A 23,565-nucleotide genomic window follows, 5' to 3' on the forward strand; every position below is an offset into this window, starting at 1 on the left:
ACATACTCTTGATCTTCCCTCTTTTTGTGTTACCCATAGAATATTGAATGCCAAATATTGTGGTTGTTATCTTCAGAATTTCAAATTTGGTTTCTTATGTAAGAAACTTATATGTAGGCTATTGCTTTGAGTGTTCTACATTTGTTAAATAATTAGGTAAGTGTTATGATTATCTCCATTATACAGATGAGTAAACTAAGGCACAGACTGGTTAGATAACTTGCCCTAGGGACCCCTGACTGGCAATTGTTGGAGGCAGGGTTTGAGTTCACATTATTTGGGTCCTTAGCTGCTATGCTTTGCTTGTTAATAATCATCTCTTCTTATTTTCAGATGGCTTCTCCTTGTTTCATGGAAACAATACTTTCTTTCACCTCTCTGAAGATATTAAATATAACTTATTTTAAAGTCCTTATCTGATTACTTTTTAATTCTGTTTCCTCAAGTGTAAATTCTTCTGTTTGTTATGCACCCTCTCCCATCTCTTTCATGGTGTAGTCACTCATTAACAATATGATGACCATTGATTTTGCGTTGACTCTTAAAGTTAATATTCCTTGCTAGACTGTTCACTGACGGGACAGGGGTTGGAATCAGCTCCTGAGGCTTGTGTACCATACTGTTCTCAATAAGAATGGAGGATGGGGTGGGCTTGAGGTCAACATAGTACACAGGTGGCTACCTTCTAATCCTCCAGAGCATTGCTGGTCTCCAGGTTCAGCCTAGTATCTCTGCGCCAAGCACTGCACCAGTTTTCAAATGGACATTATTGCTTCTGTCTAGCTTGTAGCCTGGAAAACACACAAGGGTCAACTCACATGGCCTCCACCATTGTGGACATCTACCCCATTATGGAACCCTCAGGGGGCCCTCCCCAACATGAGGCTCACACTGTCTATTCTCTGTCCCAGGCATTCTTTTAGCATTTTACTTTATCTGAAGTGAAAGAATCTCCTTTCTTCTGAATTCATAATTCGAGAGTAAAGTCGTCAGTAACGTTATTATGATCTTAACATTATTGATCTTTCTGTTGCATCATTCACTCTTTTCAAAAGAAGGAATGACTTATCTAGTTTATGTTTAAGATAAAGACTTGGTTATGTACAGCTCTGCTCCTTTTCCTGTTGCTTTCTGAGATTCAGCTGCTCAAAGAAAATGCATGTTACATCCCACTACTTCAGCTTCCAAATTTTAAAGGAGCTGGTCCCCGTATGGAGAAGTTTCTGGTGGTCCAGGCCTGTGGGTTAGTGTATTTCATTCTGGGATTTAATTAAGAAGCCATTATTACTGTACAGCTATGTCATATCAGCAAAGTATTTATCAGTAATAAAGCTGACATTTTTTTTCTCTGCTGATTCATTTTGCATTATCTCTCAGTTGGTTCAAACATCAGAAGAGAAAGTAGGAATGACATTGAATAAGACCATTTAGGGACTTCCCTGGTGACACAGTGGTTAAGAATCCACCTGCCAATGCAGGGTACCTGGGTTCGATCCCTGGTCGGGGAAGATCTCACATGCTGTGGAGCAACTAAGCCTGTGCAGCACAACTACTGAGCCTGAGCTCTAGACCCTGTGAGCCACAACTACTGAGCCCATGTGCCACAACTACTGAAGCCCGTGTGCCACAAACAAGAGAAGCCACCGCAATGAGAAGCACGCACGCTGCAACGAAGAGTAGCCCCTCTCGCCGCAACTAGAGAAAGCCCGTGTGCAACAACAAAGACCCGACGCAGCCGAAAATAAATAAAATGTAATAAATCTATTTAAAAAAAAGACTATTTAAGCATTCATATTGCCTACGAAGAATTTCTCTATCATTTTCAAAAATTTATGTATGGCTCTTCATTGATTTATTGATTTAATTTGTGTTCTTTTAAAAGATAATTTCTGAAAGATGTTCTGGAGTTCAGGGGTCAGAAGTAAAGTTTTGTGCCTCTTCTCGATCATCCTGAAAATGAAAGATTGTTTCATATTCACTTTTAGTTTGAGTAATAAAGGGCAATCTTGTGCTATTAATGAACTTGAGAAAAAATTCAACCTTTTGTATGCTTGCACATGAAATCTCAGTGCTATGTAACACACGTGCAGATTATATTAGTATTATCTGTTTTGTTGTTTTGTTTGTAAGCCTGTGGAGTATAGAGACCAGGACCAATCTGTACTCTGCTACGTGCTTGTCTGAATGACAGGATCAATTCTCCTGACCCTAATGCCCACATCTATATAATTTCTTTAAATATGAAATTCTTATTCATCTCATGTTCTTAAAGCATTCCCAACCCCTAAGAATAAATCATACCTCCCCATCCTATGTCATCTTATCATTCTCACATTGATCTACATTTTTACCCCTCCCCTCTTGCCAGAGGAGAAGAGGGAATGGCATGTGAGAGTAGTGGGGTTGAGTAATGGTGAGAAAGAAAAAAGCCCCTGAGAGCTTTTAGGGAACAAGTCTAGTTGCTAACAGCCAGGTTGTGATATTCCTTTGTGGAAAGTAATTCCATAGAATATCAACCTCAGATGAAGACTTTGTGACCGTGATGCCACAAGACAAAAACAAGTGGACTCTATAACCATGCAGGATCAGAGATAAAACCAAGATCACCCATAACCATAAAAATAACAAACATCTCCCCTTTCCTGATTAACATTAAGTGACTGCTGCTTATTATTCAATGACAACTCTAGCCCTACTCTATTAATTCTGTCTCCTAGATTAAAAAAAAATCTTTGATGCCCGTGTTTCAAATTCCTCTTGCTTTGAGACAGTGACCAATCTAAACAGACCTCTGCTTCCTTGAATCCTCTTCTAAATCATCAAGTATAAATTAAAATTCCTGTGATGTTGTCTTCCTTGTTGTAACAAACTTAATAAGACAAATTTTGTTCCCAGCAGTATTCCTGGTGGCTTTGTCTGGTAAGCATTGATAGTAGAGTGTCCTCGCCTCAGGAGGGGCCAGCAGCAGCAGACCAACAGCAATCAGCGACTGGCGGGAGGTGATAGGTATCTTCCAGTGGTGTCCACAGATGGGTACAGGCCACTTAGAGGGCATGGTGGCCACAAAAGCTGCCTGCACCACTGGAATCTTGGCAAATACATTCACCCAGTGTCTATCTGTAGCAGGCAGAATCTATTGCTGGTGGAACTGGGGGCTGTGAAAACTCACATTCCATACTATCTCCCCTTTTATCAGGGCTGCTCCCCTCTTTCAGAGGCTACAACCAATGCTGCATCCTTAGCTGCACCCTCCTCAGGCTGCAGATTAACTCCCCTCACCTATTATGCACCTATCGCTTCAGTTACTGCTGAATGTGCATCTTTAGGTCTAGAAGTCATCAAAGCAAAGACCTGCTTGCTCAATTGTAGTCATCTGGTTTATATTTATTGTGCTTATTTTCAATATCTTTTAGAGCTATTTTGAATTTTAAAATGACTATCTGATGTTCCCTTAATTAAAATCTTAAGTGTTAGGAGATTAAAGATCAAAAATCTTACCTTTCAAGGCAGGACCATTCATTCGTGACAATTCTCCAGTCATACCAATGTTTACTTAATCTTAAGAGTGAGGCCAACCCTATTAAAATGCTATGAACCCACACAGCAATGAGTAACTAAAAGTACCTTGATCTTCTTAATTTTCTCCCAATTTGGCTTTTTAATCAAGTTAGGAGTAAAACTCCAGCATAGCCTAGTAGGATGAATATTGGATTTGGAAGTACGATACATAGGTCTAAGTGCTATGTCTTGTGACCTTAGCCACGTGGCTGAGCTTCAATTTCCACAACTGTAAAGAGGTGATTATATCACCACTCAAAATTACCATTAAGACAAATTAAATGATGGTCATAGGTGCTGTTTTTTGAGCGTTGCAACTACAGCCAACATTTACTGAGTGCTCACTCTGTGCTAGGTGTTACTATACACAGTTCACTTGATTACTTAATCTTCGTAACACACTTGTAAGTTGCACATGATCACTTCTTTTGTAGATGAATAAACCAACTTTTATGGAGGTTGAGTAACTTGTGCAAGAACAACAGTTGCAGAGGCAGAATTTAAGTCCACACCTATTTTTTTATAGTTTATGCTCTTTGCTGTTACATTACACTACTACAGTATGCACCATGTAATATAAGCTCTCTGTATGATAAATAATAACTTTTATAAAGTGCAGTTGGGTTTACAAACACTTATATATACATTTGTATAAACTGATTCTCACAAAAATCCTATTAGCTAAAACAACTATGAGTATTATCCCTATTTTAAAGAGAACTGAGGTTCAGAGCAGCTGTCAAGGACAACAATGCTTAACATAGTAAATTTGAAATACTTGGGTGTTTGCTGCTATGAAAACTAAATGCCTGGATAGGTTGGATATTTTATTGTGTGAGTGTGTGTGTGTGTCCCGTAGATTGAACCATTAGCAGTGTTTAATATTAGCACAACACGTTGGAGAGAATTATACATTAGGATACTGTGTAGGGAGTTGAAATAAGAATGTTCTCATTGCTCCTGGGTTTTGCAACAGAGATTTAATTAAGATCCATGAAGACTTAATTTAAATTCTATTTGTCAGAACTGTTGATGAGCATTCCCTGTTTATCCCTTTTAATGTGTCATAGCACCTCCTGATATCTAAATATTTTCACATTCAATTAATTCCTGCAGCAGAAGCTCTCCAAAAATCTTTCAGGACCAACTGAAGGAAAAAATAATAGTAATGCAATTAGTGCCTGTAGATCTTGGCATATATAAAATCATGTATTTATAATAACTGTTTTCCATCCAAGAATTATATAATCCTTTATAACTTAACTATCATGCTGACCTGGGATTTTTCTAGGAAACAAAAAGCAATTTGTTGAGATTTTTTTTTTTTTTTTTTGCGGTACGCGGGCCTCTCACTGTTGTGGCCTCTCCCGCTGCGGAGCACAGGCTCCGGACGCGCAGGCTCAGCGGCCATGGCTCATGGGCCCAGCTGCTCCACGGCACGTGGGATCCTCCCGGACGGGGGCACGAACCCGTGTGCCCTGCATCGGCAGGTGGACTCTCAACCACTGCGCCACCAGGGAAGCCCTGTTGAGATTTTTAAAGAAGTATTTTCAGGCAGAGAGATTTTTTGGAACGTATTTTTCCTTCCCGTGTGGAGAATTCAACAGCACTTGTTAGGAGAAAATATGATTCATGAATAAACCAGTAATTTGGTAAAGCAAGGAATTCCCTTTAATTTTTAAAGATTGAAATTTTAGACTTATGGTGCAATAAGGGTTATTAAATCAATATAGAATTGTTTTCCACTTGGAATAGAATCACTTGGCACTGACAACATTTTTAGTCACTAATGAATGTATGTAACAGTATTTTAAATAGGAAAACTGCAAACATGACCTTGATTTATATTTTAGTGAAAAAACTCTCAAATGCAATATTTTATTACATTTCAGGATCATCTATTACTTTGAAATTTTCTCCCCTTTTATTTTCATATTATTAATTGTGGTTTTCCTCATTCTATCACTGCACTTCAATTTGTTTAGAATCTGAAGAATATAAAAAATAAAATACAAATCACCATCAGCTTAATAGGTAGAGATAAACTCATAACATTGTATGTTTAATGCTCTAACTCTGTGATCAAAGTTATATTTCACATTTCTCCTAGCTTAATAATTATATTGGACTTTATGTATGAAATAGAACATCTTAAGAATTATACACGTTTTTAATTTTCATAAATAAAAAATATTCCCATTTGTATTTTTCTAATGACTTTTTCCATCATAAAACCCTCTAAGTGTCAACTCTGAGTCAAGCATACGTTTATTTAACACCTTTTTTTATTTTTATTTTTGCCGAGTACTGTGCTGGGCAGTGGTTCTCAACTGAGACATATCTTGGAAGGCCCTTCAGTCGGGTGAGAGACCAGAAACAAGTGCTTTCCAAACGGTATGTTAGGTATCATGGCAAGGTAACAGGTGATATGGCAATGTTGAAAGAAGTGCTAAACTTGGATTCAGTTTTCAAGAAAGTTGCAATTATTCGACATTTGTTTCATCACATGGACAGTGTCCGTGAAAGTATTAAATTTGTTTCTCGGAGTTATATGACGGGCCCAGGCCGCCAAGGATTTTGTCTCTGATGGTGGCAGGAAGGGATTAGTAGAAAGTTGACCCCAAATAAGTCTATCTAATGTCTGTTTTCCAGAAATAAATGTAAATCTAGTTTCTCCAATTAGTCTATCATGTACCTGTTTTCCAGAAACAGATACAAACCTCTGTTAAATACATTTAAATTGGCAAATTTTACTACCATTTTACTGATCGTGAATAATTATCAAATTTTACCAGTTTATTTTCTGCTCAGTGAAGTAGAACGTCTTTTTCTTGGCCTAAACTTTGTACTTTTAAATGTCTGTGAAATGCTTGGTCCATAGTTGAGACCAGAAAAGTTCCTTTAGTCACCTAGGGTGACTTCTTGTGTGACACATCGCTGAGCTGGATCTGGATTCCTTAGTCACATGTTATCTTGTGATTTCTCTCTTTCTATGTCCTGGGAAGAACCCCACTCCTGTTATTCTCCTGATATTAGGGCTATTGTCACCTCGTCTTTCTTCTCCTGGGGAGGCATATGTCCGTTGATTTTTCGGGGAGAAAAAAATCTCTCCACTGAGAATTCTTCTCCCAGCGTCTGTCAGTTTTCATTTTATCATGTTGATGCAAGAAGCAAGATTCCATGTACTAGTGATCTCCCCAGATACCTCACGTTCGCTAATCTGCTTTTAAAGCATGGAAAGGGAAATGAACTGGGATAGAAGTTGGCATGGAAGATGAATAGGATAGGTTTCCACACTTTTCCTAAGTGACTCCATAAACATTTGAGAAGCAAAGAAACTTATAGGTGAGAGTCATGAGTGAGAAGGAGGATTTTTAGTACTTTCGGCATCTGTTGACCTTACTCAGGCTCTCTGGAGTAACACTGACAAGCCTGGTTACTTTCACTTGGCAGTAATTCCAGCTGACTTGACCCTTGCTTGTTTGTCTGGTGTTTTGCTCAGGAGAGAGACAGAGGCATGAATTCTTCTCAGATTCTTCCAGAACTAATTCTTGCAGATCTAATTTTTCTGTCACTATTATCTCCTTATAACCCCCCTCTCATTTGGATTCCTGCAGACAATGAAGTTGAAGAAGGAGAAGGCAGGGACTCTACGGACTCAGGTGCTCGTCTCAACTTGAATGCAGAAAATATTTTTGCTCTCAAATTAAACAAAAGATACTTGTGTTATAAGAATTTTACTTTTGGGAATTCCAAGTTTCTTTCCACTAGTAACACTCAGAGAAACAATGTTCTAAAAGTTCTAATTTTGCCAACCAGAAATGGGACACTGAAACACAGAGGGCTGAAATAAATACAATATTAACAAAACAGTATAATCAGTATATTCAATGTACTGAAACATTTCAGCTACATTATGTTCTATTACCATTTGTTATTCTGTTAAATTCAGGGATAGGAGAATGTTAAAAAAAAAAAAAGATAGTCTCATCCTCAAGGAGCTTACAATTTTCCAAATTGGAAATTTCGGTCTTTTTCAAAAATGTGAAAAAGGATCACTGAAATAAAGGGAACTAGGAAAACGGCCTGGTGCCTGGCTGAATGACAGATCCAGAAAGCCTTGTTTGATCCGTCATCACTCTCAGCACTGAGTCTGGTGCTCTGGCTGGCTCCTGATCAGTTTGTTGAGGTGCATTATTCGTATATACTGGTCACAGCATAACGTTATGCTGCTGGGAATAAAGTATAAGAGTACCTTTATGTCACAATTGAGTTTCTGTAGTTAGAAGTTCCACAAATAATTAATGGATTCTGTTTTTTTCCAGGTTGAAAGGCAGACTCAGAGACCTGAATCCAGTTAACCCAGAGACATAAGTTCAATTCAAAATGTCATGGCCTAATATGAAGGAAAGACTCCAGATTTTGACCTGTGAAAAGACAAGTTTCCTATTTTCTTTATTCTCACTTCAGTGGGAGTACAGGCTATCAATAAAGAAAAAAGTTATGAACAGGTTGTCAATTAGGGAACATTCTGGGAGGTATGATATGTAAGGTAAGATAACAGGCTAATCAGCTAGCCTAGTGAAGCCTCAGTAACTAGCTTGAAAATCTCACCTTGACGCAAGTAAATATAGCAGTCTTGAAAGACCTTAAGTTTCAGGGTCCTATAGATCTTGATTCAAATCTTAGTACTATTATTTATTAGCTGGACAAATTTGGGCTTATTAATTAAATTTTCTGAGTTTTATTTTCTTCACCTGTAAAACTTGGAAGATATTGGTGTCTTCCTTAAATGGTTGGTGTAAATGTGAAAAAATTTTAAAATAGTATATTTAAGGATTATTGGTTTGGAGTCTAATTTGTAGTAACTTTCAATAAATGTTAGCTAAGGTGGTCTTGATGATGATGATGGCTCTCATGGGTTTCAAATTTAATGAGGCAGATACTATTCTCTGACAAGACACAGCTTAAATGTTTATACTTATAAAAGTGTTACTTTTGCTTGTACTAATTTTTTTAGCATGCTTTCTCATGTGTGCTAAAGATAACTGATGCGTCATAGCCTAGATCGTTCTAAAATCACAGCTATTTTCCTTCACCAATTATCTTCCCCACCCAAGGATTTGGTATGTTAAACTCCACCTCTTCATCTATTTTAGCTAGAAAGTTGACCAATATATTATGTTTCAAATATCAAATTCAAACTACTGTGTGGACAAAATATCTCAGCTACACCAAAGCATGGTTTCTATTATTATTCCAGAAGAGTACATTTTTTGATAAAGGACATATATCTTTATGTAAAATATGCTTTTTTTTTCATTTTTTAAAAACATCTTTATTAGAGTATAACTGCTTTACAATGGTGTGTTAGTTTCTGCTTTATAACAAAGTGAATCATTTATACATATACATATGTTCCCATATCTCTTCCCTCTTGCATCTCCCTCCCTCCCATCCTCCCTATCCCACCCCTCTAGGTGGTCACAAAGCACCGAGCTGATCTCCCTGTGCTACGCGGCTGCTTCCCACTAGCTAGCTATTTTACGTTTGGTAGAGTATATATGTCCATGCCACTCTCTCACTTTGTCCCAGCTTACCCCTCCCCCTCCCCATATCCTCAAGTCCATTCTCTAGTAGGTCTGCAAGGGTGTGTAGATGGGCACGTTCATTCATTCATTCATATGTTCTTATTTTTGAGTTTCTAAAGTGTTGAGAAAATAGTACTCTTGTGGAAATTATCATTGGCGTGGTTTGTATTTTAATGTATGCTTTGTGGCATTGACTCGTACCAATGTACCAATGTATTTTGTGGGAATGTGACATATTTATTTATAGGCAGGAAACGTCTGCATTTTGTCAGAGTAATGATCCTTTTTCAAAAGATGGCATCAATTTCTCCTTTGATACTTGTATTCTAAATTCCACAAAATGGGTAGTAATTTTAAAGAACAGAAGTTTTGGGTCTGACTTCTAACTTGAGATTTCTGCTGCCTATGTTTATGTATGACAGGGTATTCAGAAATAAAATGGACATTGTTTCAGTGTAGTGACACACTAATGAATGTCCTACAGCAATGGTTCTTGAGATTTTCTTCCTGTGAGTCCCATTCATTCCAGACTCTACCATTCCATTGCTTTATCCTTAGTATTTGTGGAATGTTTATAACATCTGCTTTGAGAAATACTTGTAAATCCTGGTCAATAGGATTCTGTTTCATTGTTCTATGAAAATTAACCACGGCTCTCTCCACTTACTTTTCTCTATCTTGTATCTGAAACATAAATAATACCTTTAACGAAATAGAGAAAATTAATAAAGACTTAAATCAAAATGTTTCCCATTGCTAGGCTTGGAGATGGAGGAAGATAAACTACAGTAATTGTAATAAACCTTGGGAATAGTGTTTGTCTGGTAGTGTGGTTGAAGAACACTGGGTTAGTTATCCTGGTCCTATCTTTGGCATTTATCAGCTGGTGAAATGATTTAATTTTCTTTTCCACTAGACTGTACTTTTGGAGAGAGGCAGGACTGGGTCTGTTTTGCTCAGTGGTAGATTTTGGAGCTTCTAGGAGGGTGCTTTGTAAGTAGTGTTGAACAAACATAGCAAATAAATGAGCTTCAGTTTCATCTTCTTTAGTATTAGTTTGACTTACAATTTTTTTCCTTGTTTAAACTCACAAAAATTTTACAAAATTATATTATTCAATGTAATGAAAAATTAAAGTCCTATATAATTTTAAGGCATTACATTTATTCTTTAAATATCTATTTTGCTTATTTTGCAAAGTGGTTAAATAAGCTTCCTTTTATCATCAGAAGGAATGACTGTTTGAAGGATCTCAATTAACATTGTCTGCTTTTAATAGAACCTCTTATTTTCACGGCCTTGGATCAACAACATCATCAGAAACATGCTCATATATAAATGCCTTCAACCCATGTGGTTTCCTCTTTAGAGCTGATGGGGCTGAGTAAGTGTTAAGTTATAATGTTGATAAAAATTTCCCTTGTTCTTCTTGGCAGGCACAGTCAAGTTCTGATGTTCAGGTTATACTGCCAGCAGCATTTTTCAATTAACATTAATAGTGCCCCACAAAATGCTCAACATTTCAGTGGCACTGAACCCAGTGTTTCAGTGAAAAAATGCTCAGAAGCAAAGGCCTTTTCTTTCACTGATCTCCTTGTTCCACAGTTTCTGTACTTGGAATACTCTCAGAGAACTCTCAGTTCTCAGTTCTCTTGAGTGGGTCTCAAGGATATTATTTTCTATCTTGTGCTTGCTTTATTTATAGAGTTTACTACTCTGATTTAAAAGTTGACAGGCATTGCCTTGCAAGTCCTGGAAAAATCCATTAGGAAGGTGTTAGGAATAGACATTCACATGGACTCACTGTACCATCACAAATACATCCTCCATGAAGACCTCCATCTTTCTGAACAGTTTTACTGTGATTAGTGAGTCAGACTCATAACAGAAGCCAGGACTTTTCACAGGGATGGTATGTTAAATTCCTGAATTTCCAAAGCTCGTGTTCAAAGGACACCATTATTATAAGTTATTTCTTTTAATTCAAGTAAACTACTCTGCTGAGTAAAAAGGAGTTTCATTATATGCAGTCAGCATTTAGACTTGGATTCTGCTTTAGACACTTGGACTATAACACCGATTTAAATGTGAAATATTTAAGTTAAAAATAGCTATTCTTTTTCAAAAAAAATAATTGGTTTGCGTCTTTTTTCTCCATTAACTTATCATATAATCTAGAAAGACTTATCAATAGGGAGCCAAGTAAACTGCAGTTATGTGTCCTTAGAATTCTCTTCCCATCATCATGGTTGCTAAACAAAATGGTATTGGAGTGATCCAGTGCGTTGGAATGAATCGAAGAATGACAACAATAACACCCATGCAACGCCTTGCCTTGCTTCTGCAGAAACTGTGATTCCAAAATGATAACCTGCATTTCAAAATGTAAGAATAATAATATGATTGATCTAGGGTAAGGCAGGAGTAGTGGGTGAATGTTGAGATTTTGCATGCCGATGGTGTGAGCCCAGTGGGAGGGAAGGGAAGAAATTCCCAGTGGGAGGGAAGCAAATAACAAAACATGTCTCTCATATAGCACTTTTAGAATGTAACACCCATTTCCATATATCTTATCTAATTTGGACCTAAAATTTATGTGAGGTTGAATATGATTAGTATTCCTCATTCCAGAATTAGCACTGTTTCCATGCCAGTGTGCCTGCTATGAAGGGAGATGATTGGTCAACTTTAGGAAAATTGTTAAAACATCGTGAGCTTTAGCTTTTCTGGGAGGTAGTTTAATTTACTATTTATTCTACAAGCAGCTTCATAATGTTCAGAGAGATGAAACATGGACAGATCTCTTAAACTTCCTTGTCAAACAGGACTGCTCTCTCATCCATGAAATAGGTAGGTTGGTCCAGATCTGTGTGTCCCAATCCTGACTGCACATTAGACTCACCAAGGGAGCTTTTAGACCTACCTGCGTCCGGGAGTTATGCCCAGAGTTTCTAATTTAATTAGCCTTAGGTGGAAGTGGGTTTTCTTTCTTTCTGTTTTTAAAGGCTTCCCAGGTGAATCTGATGTGCAATCAAGATTGAGAACCACTAGAATGGAATATCTGGGAGGTCTTCTCCTTCTTTGTCTCTTAAGTGCGTTGCAAGGATTTATGCAATAGCTCTGATGTTCCATGAGTTAATTGGAAGGAAATTCAACTTTTATTATTCATTTTATCCTGTCTGGGTTTCTTGCTAGAATTTAGATCCAAATCTCACCTAAGAGATTCTGGGAACTGTAGCATTCTTCAGCTGGACTCTATCACCCAGTTAAAACTCTCCTTAACTTAGCTCTCCTTGCAAACTTGTACCTGGTGGCCATCTGGCTGATTTAAAGAATTCGTATACATGCTAGAAAGTCTTCTCTGAACACAAGTAGTCAAAGAAGCAGTCATTTGGATACAGATGGGGACTGAATTAAAGATGAGAAATCAGGCAGGGAGGAGATTTCAGTGAGTTTTAGGAAATGATGGAGGGAAACCATGGGCAGGAAGTCAAGGGATTACAAATACCACAGAACACCTAGGCTTACCCTAGTCCTCTTTGTTCAGCTGGACAGTCTAAGTTCTAAAACACAGGGAATAACATTTTTCAAAGTGACTTTTGAGAACCACAGAAAACAAATTTTAAAAAAATGAGCAAGTTACGTAAGTCAAAAAGAAGATGAAAAAAAATCCAAGCAATGAGCTTTTGTGTTTCTAAGGGCCTAAAGAGAGGTGGAGGGCAATGAAGCTGCCAGTCACCATCTGGGTGCATGGGGGTGGGTGTGTGTGTAGGCATAAGTGTCTTTGAGGACAGATTTCATATTTGCTAAGAAGTTAATGTGAATTTACAGATGACAATTTCAATTTTTCCTGAAAGCTTCAAATGACTGAAGATGAAAATACTGTGGAAAAGCCTAGAAAATTGCACTGATTTAAGATAACCACAAAGCATATTCAATAGATGGAAATTTTTAAGAACCGCAATTTTCTAAGCACTTACTCCTTAATCACTGGCCAAGAGTGGTAATGAATATTGCGGTTTGTCTGGGTTGGATGAAGAGTTGGGGGTTGAAGGTGGACACCTGGGGTGACATGGAGATGATCCTGTGTGATTACTATTTTAACCATTTTAACTTCAACATCAGTTTCAGAAAAGCAGTATCCTCTGTCATAAAAATCTATGACCACTTTTCTGATTTGTGTTAAACTTCATTTTGTATTGATATTTCCTCATGTTGAAAAATACTGCAAGGTGGTACTAGGTTATTTTTACAAAATGCTTTGTTTCCATCTAGTAAACAACAAAATGCAATCAAATTTGCTGAAGAAGGAGATATGTTCTCTTTTATGACCACTAAGTTTTATTTAGCACGTTTGTACCAGAGTTTGGCAAATGACAGCTTGTGGGCCAAATCTGTCAGCTAAGAATGGTTTTACATTCTAATTTGTATTTTAATTTTTTTATATGTATAATAATTAGTTTGGCTGTTTTTAATCTGAGGCTGCTACAAGGAAGTAATTTGGTAACACTTATTATGGAATAATTTGCGTTGTATAATCAAGTAAACCAAAATGAAGGTTTGCATTTTTTTGTACTGAATGAAGAATCAGTTCATTCTTGTAAAATGAGTTAACAAAAGAAGGTGTGGCATGATTATTTTCCTGATAATCAAATGTATGGCTTTTCATAAAAGTCAACTAAAAGATTAGGTAAAATTATTAAAAAATGCTAGTTAGAAAATCAATCTTTTTTTTGTCATTAATGAGAAATATTTTAGGAGCTAAGTTTTTACATCTTCACAGTTAGAATAATCAAAAAACAAAAATAAGTTTGTAGGAAGTTATATATTTTTAATGGTTGAGAAAAATAATATTTTGAGGCACATGAAAATTATATGGAAATTCAAATTTTAGTGTCTACCTAAAGTTTTATTGGAACATAGTCATGTCCATTCATTTGCATTTTGTCCATGGCTACTTTGGGGCTACAATGGCAGAGTGGAATAATTGTGACAGAGACCATGTGGTTGCAAAGCCTAAAATATTTACTTTCGGGTCCTTTACAGTAAACATTTGTCACCCCCTGAGGTGATCCCTCTTCACCTGATGGGTGTGAGTTGTATGTGCACCTAAATATAGTAAAATGAGGTGAGATTCTTATCTTGGAATCATTTAAATCCAAACTTTACATCGGCTCATGAAAATATCTTGGTATAAAATAGGTTTTTAGGTTCCAGATTACATCCCTACTTTATTTGAGCATTCTCACCCTTCTCAGTGTGGAGGGACCAGGCTAATTCACACACCTGGAGCCATTAAATTGTAGGCAGTTTAGTTTCTTATTGAAAACTAGAGTAAGAATTTTGTGGCTTAAAACTTACTCCAAAGTTTGTTGAGTAAAAAGTATCAAGTACACTATATATAAAATAGATAATCAACAAAGACCTCCTGTATAACACAGGGAACTCCTCTCAATGTTCTGTAATAACCTATATGGGAAAAGAATCTGAAAAAGAATAGATATAGGTGTATGTATAACTAAATCACTTTGCTGTACACCTGAAACTAACACGACATTGTAAGTGAACTATACTCCAATATAAAATAAAAAATTAAAAAATAAAGTGATTAGCAAACAAAAAGTATCAAGTAATAGTTGTGATTGTATGACTATAGTGCAATTACATACTACTTATTAGGTGAAAGTTTTCTTTCTGGAGTTTAGATCTTCACCGGAAATAGAAGCATAAGACTTCAGACAACTGAACTAAATCCTAAATTGTAAGAATAATCTAGACATTCACATGGGATTATTACATAATCCCAATTATATTTAAACTTCTATTTTTAAAAATATAAGGGAATCAATTTAATTTTGAGAATTTTATTTCAATATGCAAAATTATGAAAACTGAGCTGTACCAGCGGATTGATATCAGCAAATAATAAATTCAAATAAAACACATATATACTTACACATAAGTTCACAAACTTTGAATGGGAAATAGATTGTTACTCTTATAATTTAAACATAGAAAGTAAAATTTTAAAGAGTGAAAAAAAAGTTAGTACAGTCAATTCTCAATATTCATGGTAGTTTTGTTCTATAGACTCACTTTACCTACTGAATTAGAGAAGACTGAAGCTTTGCTTCTAGAGCAAATAAATACAGGGGGAGGTTCCTGTGAGCCTCCAATCACATTTTCATCAACTAATCAATACATAACGTTCTGTTATGTGTGTTCCTGTTTAAAGGCATATTATTTAATATATATTGTTGATTCATTGACTCTGAACTCATGACCAACACCCCTATAACACCCACATGAAGCTTATCTAATACGCCTCCTTTTTCCATTAGGTACCTCACAGCCATCTTGTGCTTAGGACACTGCACAGCACGTCAACACTACACCTGGGGTCATTTAAAAAATTTTTATTTTATATTGGAGTATAGCAGATTAACAATGTTGTGTTAGCTTCAGGTGTACAGCAAAGTGTTTCAGATATACCTATGCATGTATCTATTTTTTTTCAAATTCTTTTACCATTTAGGTTATTACAGAATATTGAGCAGAGTTTCCTGTGCTATACAGGAAACTGTCCTTGTTGGTTCTCTATTTTAAATATAACAGTGGGTACATGTCAATCCACCTGGGGCCATTTTATTTATTTATTATTATTATTATTTTTTGCGGTACGCTGGTCTCTCACTGTTGTGACCTCTCCTGTTGCAGAGCACAGGCTCCGGACGTGCAGGCTCAGGGGCCATGGCTCACGGGCCCAGCCGCTCCGCGCCCGTGTCCCCTGCATCGGCAGGCGGACTCTCAACCACTGCACCACCAGGGAAGCCTCACCTGGGGCCATTTTAAACAGTGAAATCACCAACAACAAAAACTTCAAAAACGCTAAAAATGTGGCCCTAAATAGACTCAGAAAAGAAATATTTACACTCTGAGAGCTGAAACAGGAAGGCAGAGTGTTGTTTCGTTTGACCTCAGCTGGGAATTTGCCCATCAGAGCAACTCTGCCCTTGTCTGTGACAGACCCCAAAAGCCCATGAATACGGATTTTAGGGTTACAGATAAACTTTAGCAAGTAAGCTTGTTTGCAAATACAGAATCTATGAATAATGAAGGTGGACTACATATGCAACATTCTTCAAGGGAATATTTTAAAAACATTCTTCTGAAGAAGAAAATCCACAAGCTAAGTTCCATATTAAATATGACAGTGAGTTCATGGCATGAAGACAAGTTTATGTTTGTATTATCATTTATCAAAATTAGAGGGAATAGCTTGAAAACAAAATGGATATCCATATGTTTCAATTATCAGTCTGTCACTAGATACCTAGGTATGGCGCCCTGATTTAAAAACTTATGTGGTCTGTTTAATTCTGCATATTGAAATAAAATTCTCAAAATTAAATTGATTCCCTTGTATTTCTAAAAACAGAAGTTTAAATATATGCAAATGACAAACTAATACATAATTGAATTAAAAAAGCAAACTGTACTTGATAATATTCTTGCCTAGACAGAATCTGATATCTAGAATAGATTGATCTCTCTCTCTCATCTGATAGAACCCATCACGTGTTTCATCACGTGTAAAAGCCCTACCTGCCCTACCTATTGGCTTATAAAGGTTCACTTGGTTAGATTCGGTAGAGCCACTATCTCTCTGATCAGTTTTGCAATGCAACATCCAGAATGTGATTAATTTCTGAAGGCAAATATTCAGGTAATTTCTCTATGAATTAGGAGAAAATGAGAGTCTCATATTTTAAAATTCCACTCAACATTTAGTCTTCATATTTATCAATATATTTTAAAATGCTACTTTTTGTTTTTAGTGTTTAGCAACTTGTTTTAATTTATATGATGACAATTCTATAACTAAGATTTAGAACAGAAGTTATAAGACAGGATTCTTAAGAAATATGTATTCTTTTTTTTAACATCTTTATTGGAGTATAATTGCTTTACAATGGTGTGTTAGTTTCTGCTTTATAACAAAGTGAATCAGCTATTATCTATTGAAATGAGTTTATCTTTTCCTTCTGACTGAAACAATTTGGTTTCAATTCATAACTAAAGTGCATTACTAGAAGAAATAACATTTCAGCTTTTATGTGTAAGGGGTCCTCCAAGGCTTACAAAACCCCAAAGTAAATATTGCCAGTATTTATCTTGAATGACATTTTGAAGTAGTCAGAAATTATTTCTATTTCCTTCTCAGAAGTGGAGAAATTATGCCTGGATTACATTCATGAACAGATATATTTGTTGCAGTAGTTGCTGAAAACATTTTTTTGAATATTGTAGATAAGTAACATGGAAATATTTGTCACTATGGGAAAACACAAAGAAATCTTTACATTAATTTAAAACACATCCTTAGAGATAAAGTAAAAGGATATAGGAGGGGTAATGACCTGAGTTTTTGTTTGTTTGTTTGCTTTTATGTTGTTGTGTTTGACGTTTGTTTTTATCCTTGATCTGCTGGAACTAGAACAACTCTGGGCAAATAGTGAAATTATGTATATCAACATTAATATAAAATATAAATAATATATGCAGTTTGAAGAGCATGTTTAAATGATTACCCTTCATTTGTGGAAACACACATGTGAAATAAAAATTTTAAAATATGTATATGAATAATAACCACCAAATTTACAACAGTGATAGTCTCAAGGGAGGGAGTATAATGGGAGAAGAGAGATGGCTTCTTATATATATTATATATTATTATGTATATACAATTACATATTATATATTACACTATGTATTGTATAAAATATGTAAATTATATACAATTATGTATTATGTATATATAAATATATACTATATATAACATATATTATATATTATTAGAGGTATATATAATTATCATAATTATATATAAGGTTTAAAGGTGAAGAATCATATTATTCTCTATACATTTCTTTATGTTGGAAATATTTCATAAAGTATAAGATAGCTCATTCATGAAAGGAGAGAAGGAAAAGAAACTCAGTGATAACTCTATGCAAATGACAGAGACATAGCTTACAATGGAGGAAATGAAAAACAATTTAGTGTTGTCAGGACACACTGAGAAAGAGGTGTTCCCAACAGAATTAGCACCTGTACGGGAAACAGCAGTTACAGTTCACATTGTGATAGATGTTACTAGGAGCTCTCCACTGATCATTCTGTACTTTAAACCTGAATCAAATATTTAATAATATTTAATACACAGAGATCATAGGACATGTTTTAAAATTAGAAATACTTCTTAGTGAAATCGAAGATAATAACATCTTGCCTATATTTAAATGCTCTTATCTGATAACTAATATTGAGAATTCATCTCGTCAAGTTAAGAAATAATCTTAAAAAAGAAGGCCATATAATTTGGCACTCTTCATTGGAACTTTATTTGGAAGGATGGCTTACATAGCCCCCAGAGATCTAACAGTTTCTAACCCTTTACTTTTTCCAACAGTGTCTGCATAGACCATAACTAAATGGACAAATCTCTTGAAAAAAACTCACAAAATAAATACATCTGGGACTATATCAGTTTTTACAGCTATGGTTAATTCTTTACTTTGGTCAAATATTTTCAATAAGTGAAACACTCCTGGTGGTTATAACTTTGTGTATTATTTTGATTGATTTTTTTTCTTTAAAACCTTCTTGACAATAATATACTATTATCCCATTTTAAATGATTGCCACATATTGTAATATTTTATCGCCTTATTTTTCCAGAATAACTGTGGTAATTTTTAATATATAGTTACCATGCAAGTACTTTAAAACCAAAAAAGCTTTCAGATAATGAACAGTTATAACAGTCTATCATTTAACATCTGGATTTTAAAATTTTAAATCATGTAGCAGCATCTCTTTTCCTCCCTTATGTTCCTTAGAACAGCACTGTGTAAGAATGTTACTTAAGTTATATTATTTAATAATGTTGTTGATGAAGTTATGATGATGGTGGAGTTAAGATACAGAACTGAAAATCATTAATCATTCATGGCATCTATATTACCTGTTATTTTTGTTGTTGTTTTTTGTTGCCATAGTCATCGAACCTCATGGTTCACTCAATGTGTTAAGACATTCTAATAAATATAATCTTAATCTGATTAGAAAACCGTAACTACTTGAAAATTCAAAAGTATTTGTTGAATTTTAAATAATAGCAGGAAGTAAGCATTTCACCTCAGTACTTTAATAGATGCAGCATTATATTCATCTTTCTAACAGAGGCAATAATGTCCCCGAACTGATCATTTTGTAGTGAAATAACCACAGCCTGGAGACAGTCCAGTTAAATTTCTCAGCTAAATAGATATAGTTTCTTCACTCCCCAGAGGCTTTCCTCATCACTTCATTTGTCACTGAACTATTTTTCTGTTTCACAGTCATATACCCAGAGGATTACCTGACCTTGGAATTAAACACCTGGCTTGCCACAGGTGGGTGTTTGGGGTGCCCTTTTTTTATCTTCTTTTAACACCTTTATTGGAGTATAATTGCTTTACAATGTTGGGTTAGTTTCTGTTGTATAAAAAAAGTGAATGTATTTTGTTAAAACTTTAAGCACAGAAAAATAAAGCATAATATCATGTTCTCAGAGACAGTGTCACCATCCTTTTCCAAGTCATCAAAAGTTCAGAGGTTTTACATTTTAATGCCTTTAGAACAAACTCACCCAAGTAGTAATCTCTTAAACACTAGAATAAAACCAATCTGCTTATTTCACAGCCAGCTGCTGCTCTATTGGCTCTCACTTTATAGAAAAGCATAAACTAGAGAGGAGAAAAGTCAGGAAGGAAAATACCAAGAGAAGCAATAACAGAGCATAAAAGATTATGTTTGAGATGGCAGGGTATCAAGATGGTTTGGTAATTTCTATTTATCCTTCATTATCCAGGATTACAGGCATAAATTTGGACTGATTTATTATTTCCACATTATTATCTAAACCTACTCTGTCAATCTTCTAGTTGAATTAACTCAAATCATGATTTGCCATTCTAATAAACACAAAATTATATTGGCTAAGAGCAACTCAAATCATGATTTGCCACTCTAATAAACACAAAATTATATTGGCTAAGAGCAATTCCATGGTACTGAACTAATGAATTATCTGTCCTTGGAGAAATCATTTATATTTTCTCTGCCACATTTTAATCACCTAGCCTAGAAAAGCTCTAGTTTCCCTTCTAGCTCTATAAACTCATGATTCTATGAATTTTCTTAGGAGAAATGAGAAACATTTTCCCTTCATGAAGCAGACCTTTAATTGTTATTTTTATTATGATAAATGCAAAAGAGACAATTTTTATCTTTTATATGAAGTTTTATATTGAATTACATAATGTTTTAAAAAATAAATTCTTCCATTGATTTTCTCCCTGCATTTTTCCTTTTGTTGTTAGCCTTCTTTGCAATAGATGGTGCTCTTTTCTCAGAGAAACTACTTATCTTATTCCTCATCAAAAGATCAGGAAAATTAGTTTCACTCTTTAACAATCACCAATTAAAGAAATCGTACATCAAAGTAGAAAGAATCGATAAGCAACTTGCAGCACGTTGATAATGGAAGCATAATGGAGAAAATGATTGTTAAACGACTAAAGAGCTCCATTGAAACCTGCAATACTTGTTGAATAGATGAAGCCAGTATTGTAGCCAATATGAAAATGCCATGCTTGCTACATACATAGAACCCCTAGTAGAAAGAAAATCCTAAATCAGGAGCCATTTTAAAGTATTAAAATAATTATCTACTTCAACAAAAGTGAAAATATAGTATTCCATATTAACATGTAGGATTTGAATATGCACATCAACGCTAACACAAGCTATTTACATCAATCTCAATGCTGAGAGTTTGCACACTCTTTGCCAGATAAACCTGGAACATCTGGGCAAATAGAAAGTGGGCCACGAACTCTTTTGAAACAATTTCATTGGATAAAGACACTTCTTAATTTTTCCAGAGCAACCATTACAACTTCTTATGTAATAGTTTATAATCCAGAATTATGCTGCCTTTGGTCACTTCTAACTAGTTTCAGCTTTTGGAGGCATTGAAAAACTCTCATGTCCTGCAGTTCTGAACCACCCTACCTATCCCCATTCAGTTTGTGACTCTCCTAGCAGATCTGCAGCTGCCAACTGCAAACTGGTCTAGGCAACACAGCTGTCATGTGTGTCACAGCAAAACGACACTATTTACTGTGGAAAGACACCAGAAAAACTTCCTCTATGAGTGTGGCCTCAGGATGGAAGAAAGAGTGGAATAAGGGCTGCTATGACCAAGGAAGAGGAAGGTGGACCAGTGGTGCAGCAAAATACCCCGGCACCAGCAGGAGTAGGAAAGTTGCCAAGGTTCATCTCTGAAAAGAACTGAGCAGGAAACCTGCCCCTCCACTCCCCAATTAGGGGTAAAATAACTAGAATTTCTCTTCCATTATTCACAAATTATTGTTTCCACAGCTCCTTTGGAAGGGACTGTGGGACACTGTGCTCAAGAGCTGAGAGCCCTCTTGGCTCAGTATAAGCAAGCTGTAAGATAGACTTTTTTTTTTTTTGCCGGAGCTTTATAGTTTTACCAGAGCAACTTCTCCGTTCCCCAAATTTTGGATTATGTCTTTATCAACGGAGCGAAGAATAGAAAAGTAGGATTTTGTACTCAAACAGCAACCATTCCATCCACTGTCACCTCCATACTCTCCCCTGTTCACCTCCCTTTTCTCACCCTCCCGCCGGACACCGTTTATGCCCCTATTAGCCACTGAAATCTACACTCGGAGCCCTGTAGCCTTCCTTACCTGACAATCACATACATGACCAGGAAGTTTCCGAAGAGACCCACCACGCACACAATGGAGTAGAGGGCCATGATGGTGATGGCCGTGATCATGGAAGGACTGCCGGTCGAAGGGCACAGGCTGTCGCTCCCGCCCAGCTCGGTGCGGTTCGGACCGCATGGGTCGGACAGGTTGCCTTCTAAGTGGGAGAAGTTGACCCAGGAACTAGGGTTGGGTCCCGGGGAGCAACTTGAAGAGTGCGTGAAGGGATCAGTGCAATTGCTGGCGTTCTTGGGGACGCTGCTGCTGTCCATGGTGCTGACGACCGGCCGGCTGGGACCGCGTTGCGAGTAACCGCGAGCGCCCGGACTTTCAGGGTCTACGCGCCTCCGCTGCTTCCTCTCGCCGCTGCCACAGCTCCGGCTATTTCTTATAGACCAACCCTGGCGGAGCCAGAGAGGAGAGTCAGGCAGAAGGAGAGAGCTAAGCATCTGACGGTATCCTCTGCTTGTAGCCCCCTCCCACCTTAGACGTACAGAGACACATCGTCAACCCCACACCGCTGGGGGGAGGGGAAGGAGGGCTGTGCGGGATCCAGAGGCTGGAGCGGAGGGAGGAGAGAGAAGTGGATTTTGTGCAAAGCGATCCAACGACTTGGTTTCCTCACTCGGCACTCGTCTGTGCAAACACCTCTAAGGAGGGGCAGAACAAGGAAGGGAGTTGGAGAGAAGGGGTTGGGAGTGAGACAAACAGAGAGTTAGTTTTTGGAGGCTGTAAAGCATAAGAAAGGGGGCTGACATCACTCTTTTTCCAGCGCCGTTTTCTCAGTATAATATGACAGGAAAGACATTGACTTGATGCAACTCTGACCACCCTACACCCCAGCGCTCTTCCATCCTTACTGCCTAAGCAATCGTTTGGGGGCAGGGTACACAAAATCTTCTTCTTTAGCCCTCCTTGCCTCAGACCCGCCTGTCCGCGAAAATGTAACCGTGTGTTTCCTATCACCAAGTGAGAATTTCCAACCCTTCAAACCTGCCTGAAACAAGAGTGATTCCCTCTCTGAAAAAGAAATGAAAAACAAACTTTTAGAAAGGAAACCTATTCCCTTTACTCCATATTCCTTTATTTCTCCTAGAGTAGAAGCTTTATTTGCATCTGATTTCTATCCTGGTGAGGAAGAGGCGTAGGAACGGGGTACAGAAATCAGGGAGTTGTGGTGTCCAGAAAAGTCAAAGAAAGACAACGGTGACATCCCATATATAAATCTCATACATTTGGAATTATTAATTATTGTTTTTATCTCCAGACTTCCTACATGTGCTTCTTAGTAGAAGATTGTGAAAACCAAACATTTGCATTATTTCAGTGTTTTCTAGTGTAGACATTCCAGGAGAAACTATTGATACATAGACATCTGGAACTGGAACAGCTCACACAAGGCTGAGGATTATTGATACGTTTTAAAATTTGATAACTCAACTCTAAATCTACAAAAGCGTCTACTTTATAAATAAATTTGTAAATCAACCAAGAGTAAGGTTTTGTTTTGTTTTGTTTGTCTATGTTTTGGTAAAGTTAACACTAATTCTGAAGTAATTCTCATTTCC

General features: G+C 36.6%; 1 protein-coding gene across 2 annotated transcripts in view; it reads right to left on the bottom strand.

Annotated features, from left to right (window-relative positions):
- Positions 1-22,269, bottom strand: part of OPRM1 (opioid receptor mu 1) — a 159,497-nt gene extending 137,228 nt beyond the window's left edge. For both annotated transcript variants that reach the window (XM_060167263.1, XM_060167262.1), the window contains exon 1: positions 21,977-22,269. In XM_060167263.1, coding sequence (XP_060023246.1) covers positions 21,977-22,269 — 293 coding nt within the window. The remainder of the gene's footprint in view (positions 1-21,976) is intronic.
- Positions 22,270-23,565: the final 1,296 nt, after the last annotated feature.

Source organism: Lagenorhynchus albirostris, chromosome 12 (genome assembly GCF_949774975.1).
Source record: "Lagenorhynchus albirostris chromosome 12, mLagAlb1.1, whole genome shotgun sequence".
NCBI classification, from domain to species: domain Eukaryota; kingdom Metazoa; phylum Chordata; class Mammalia; order Artiodactyla; family Delphinidae; genus Lagenorhynchus; species Lagenorhynchus albirostris.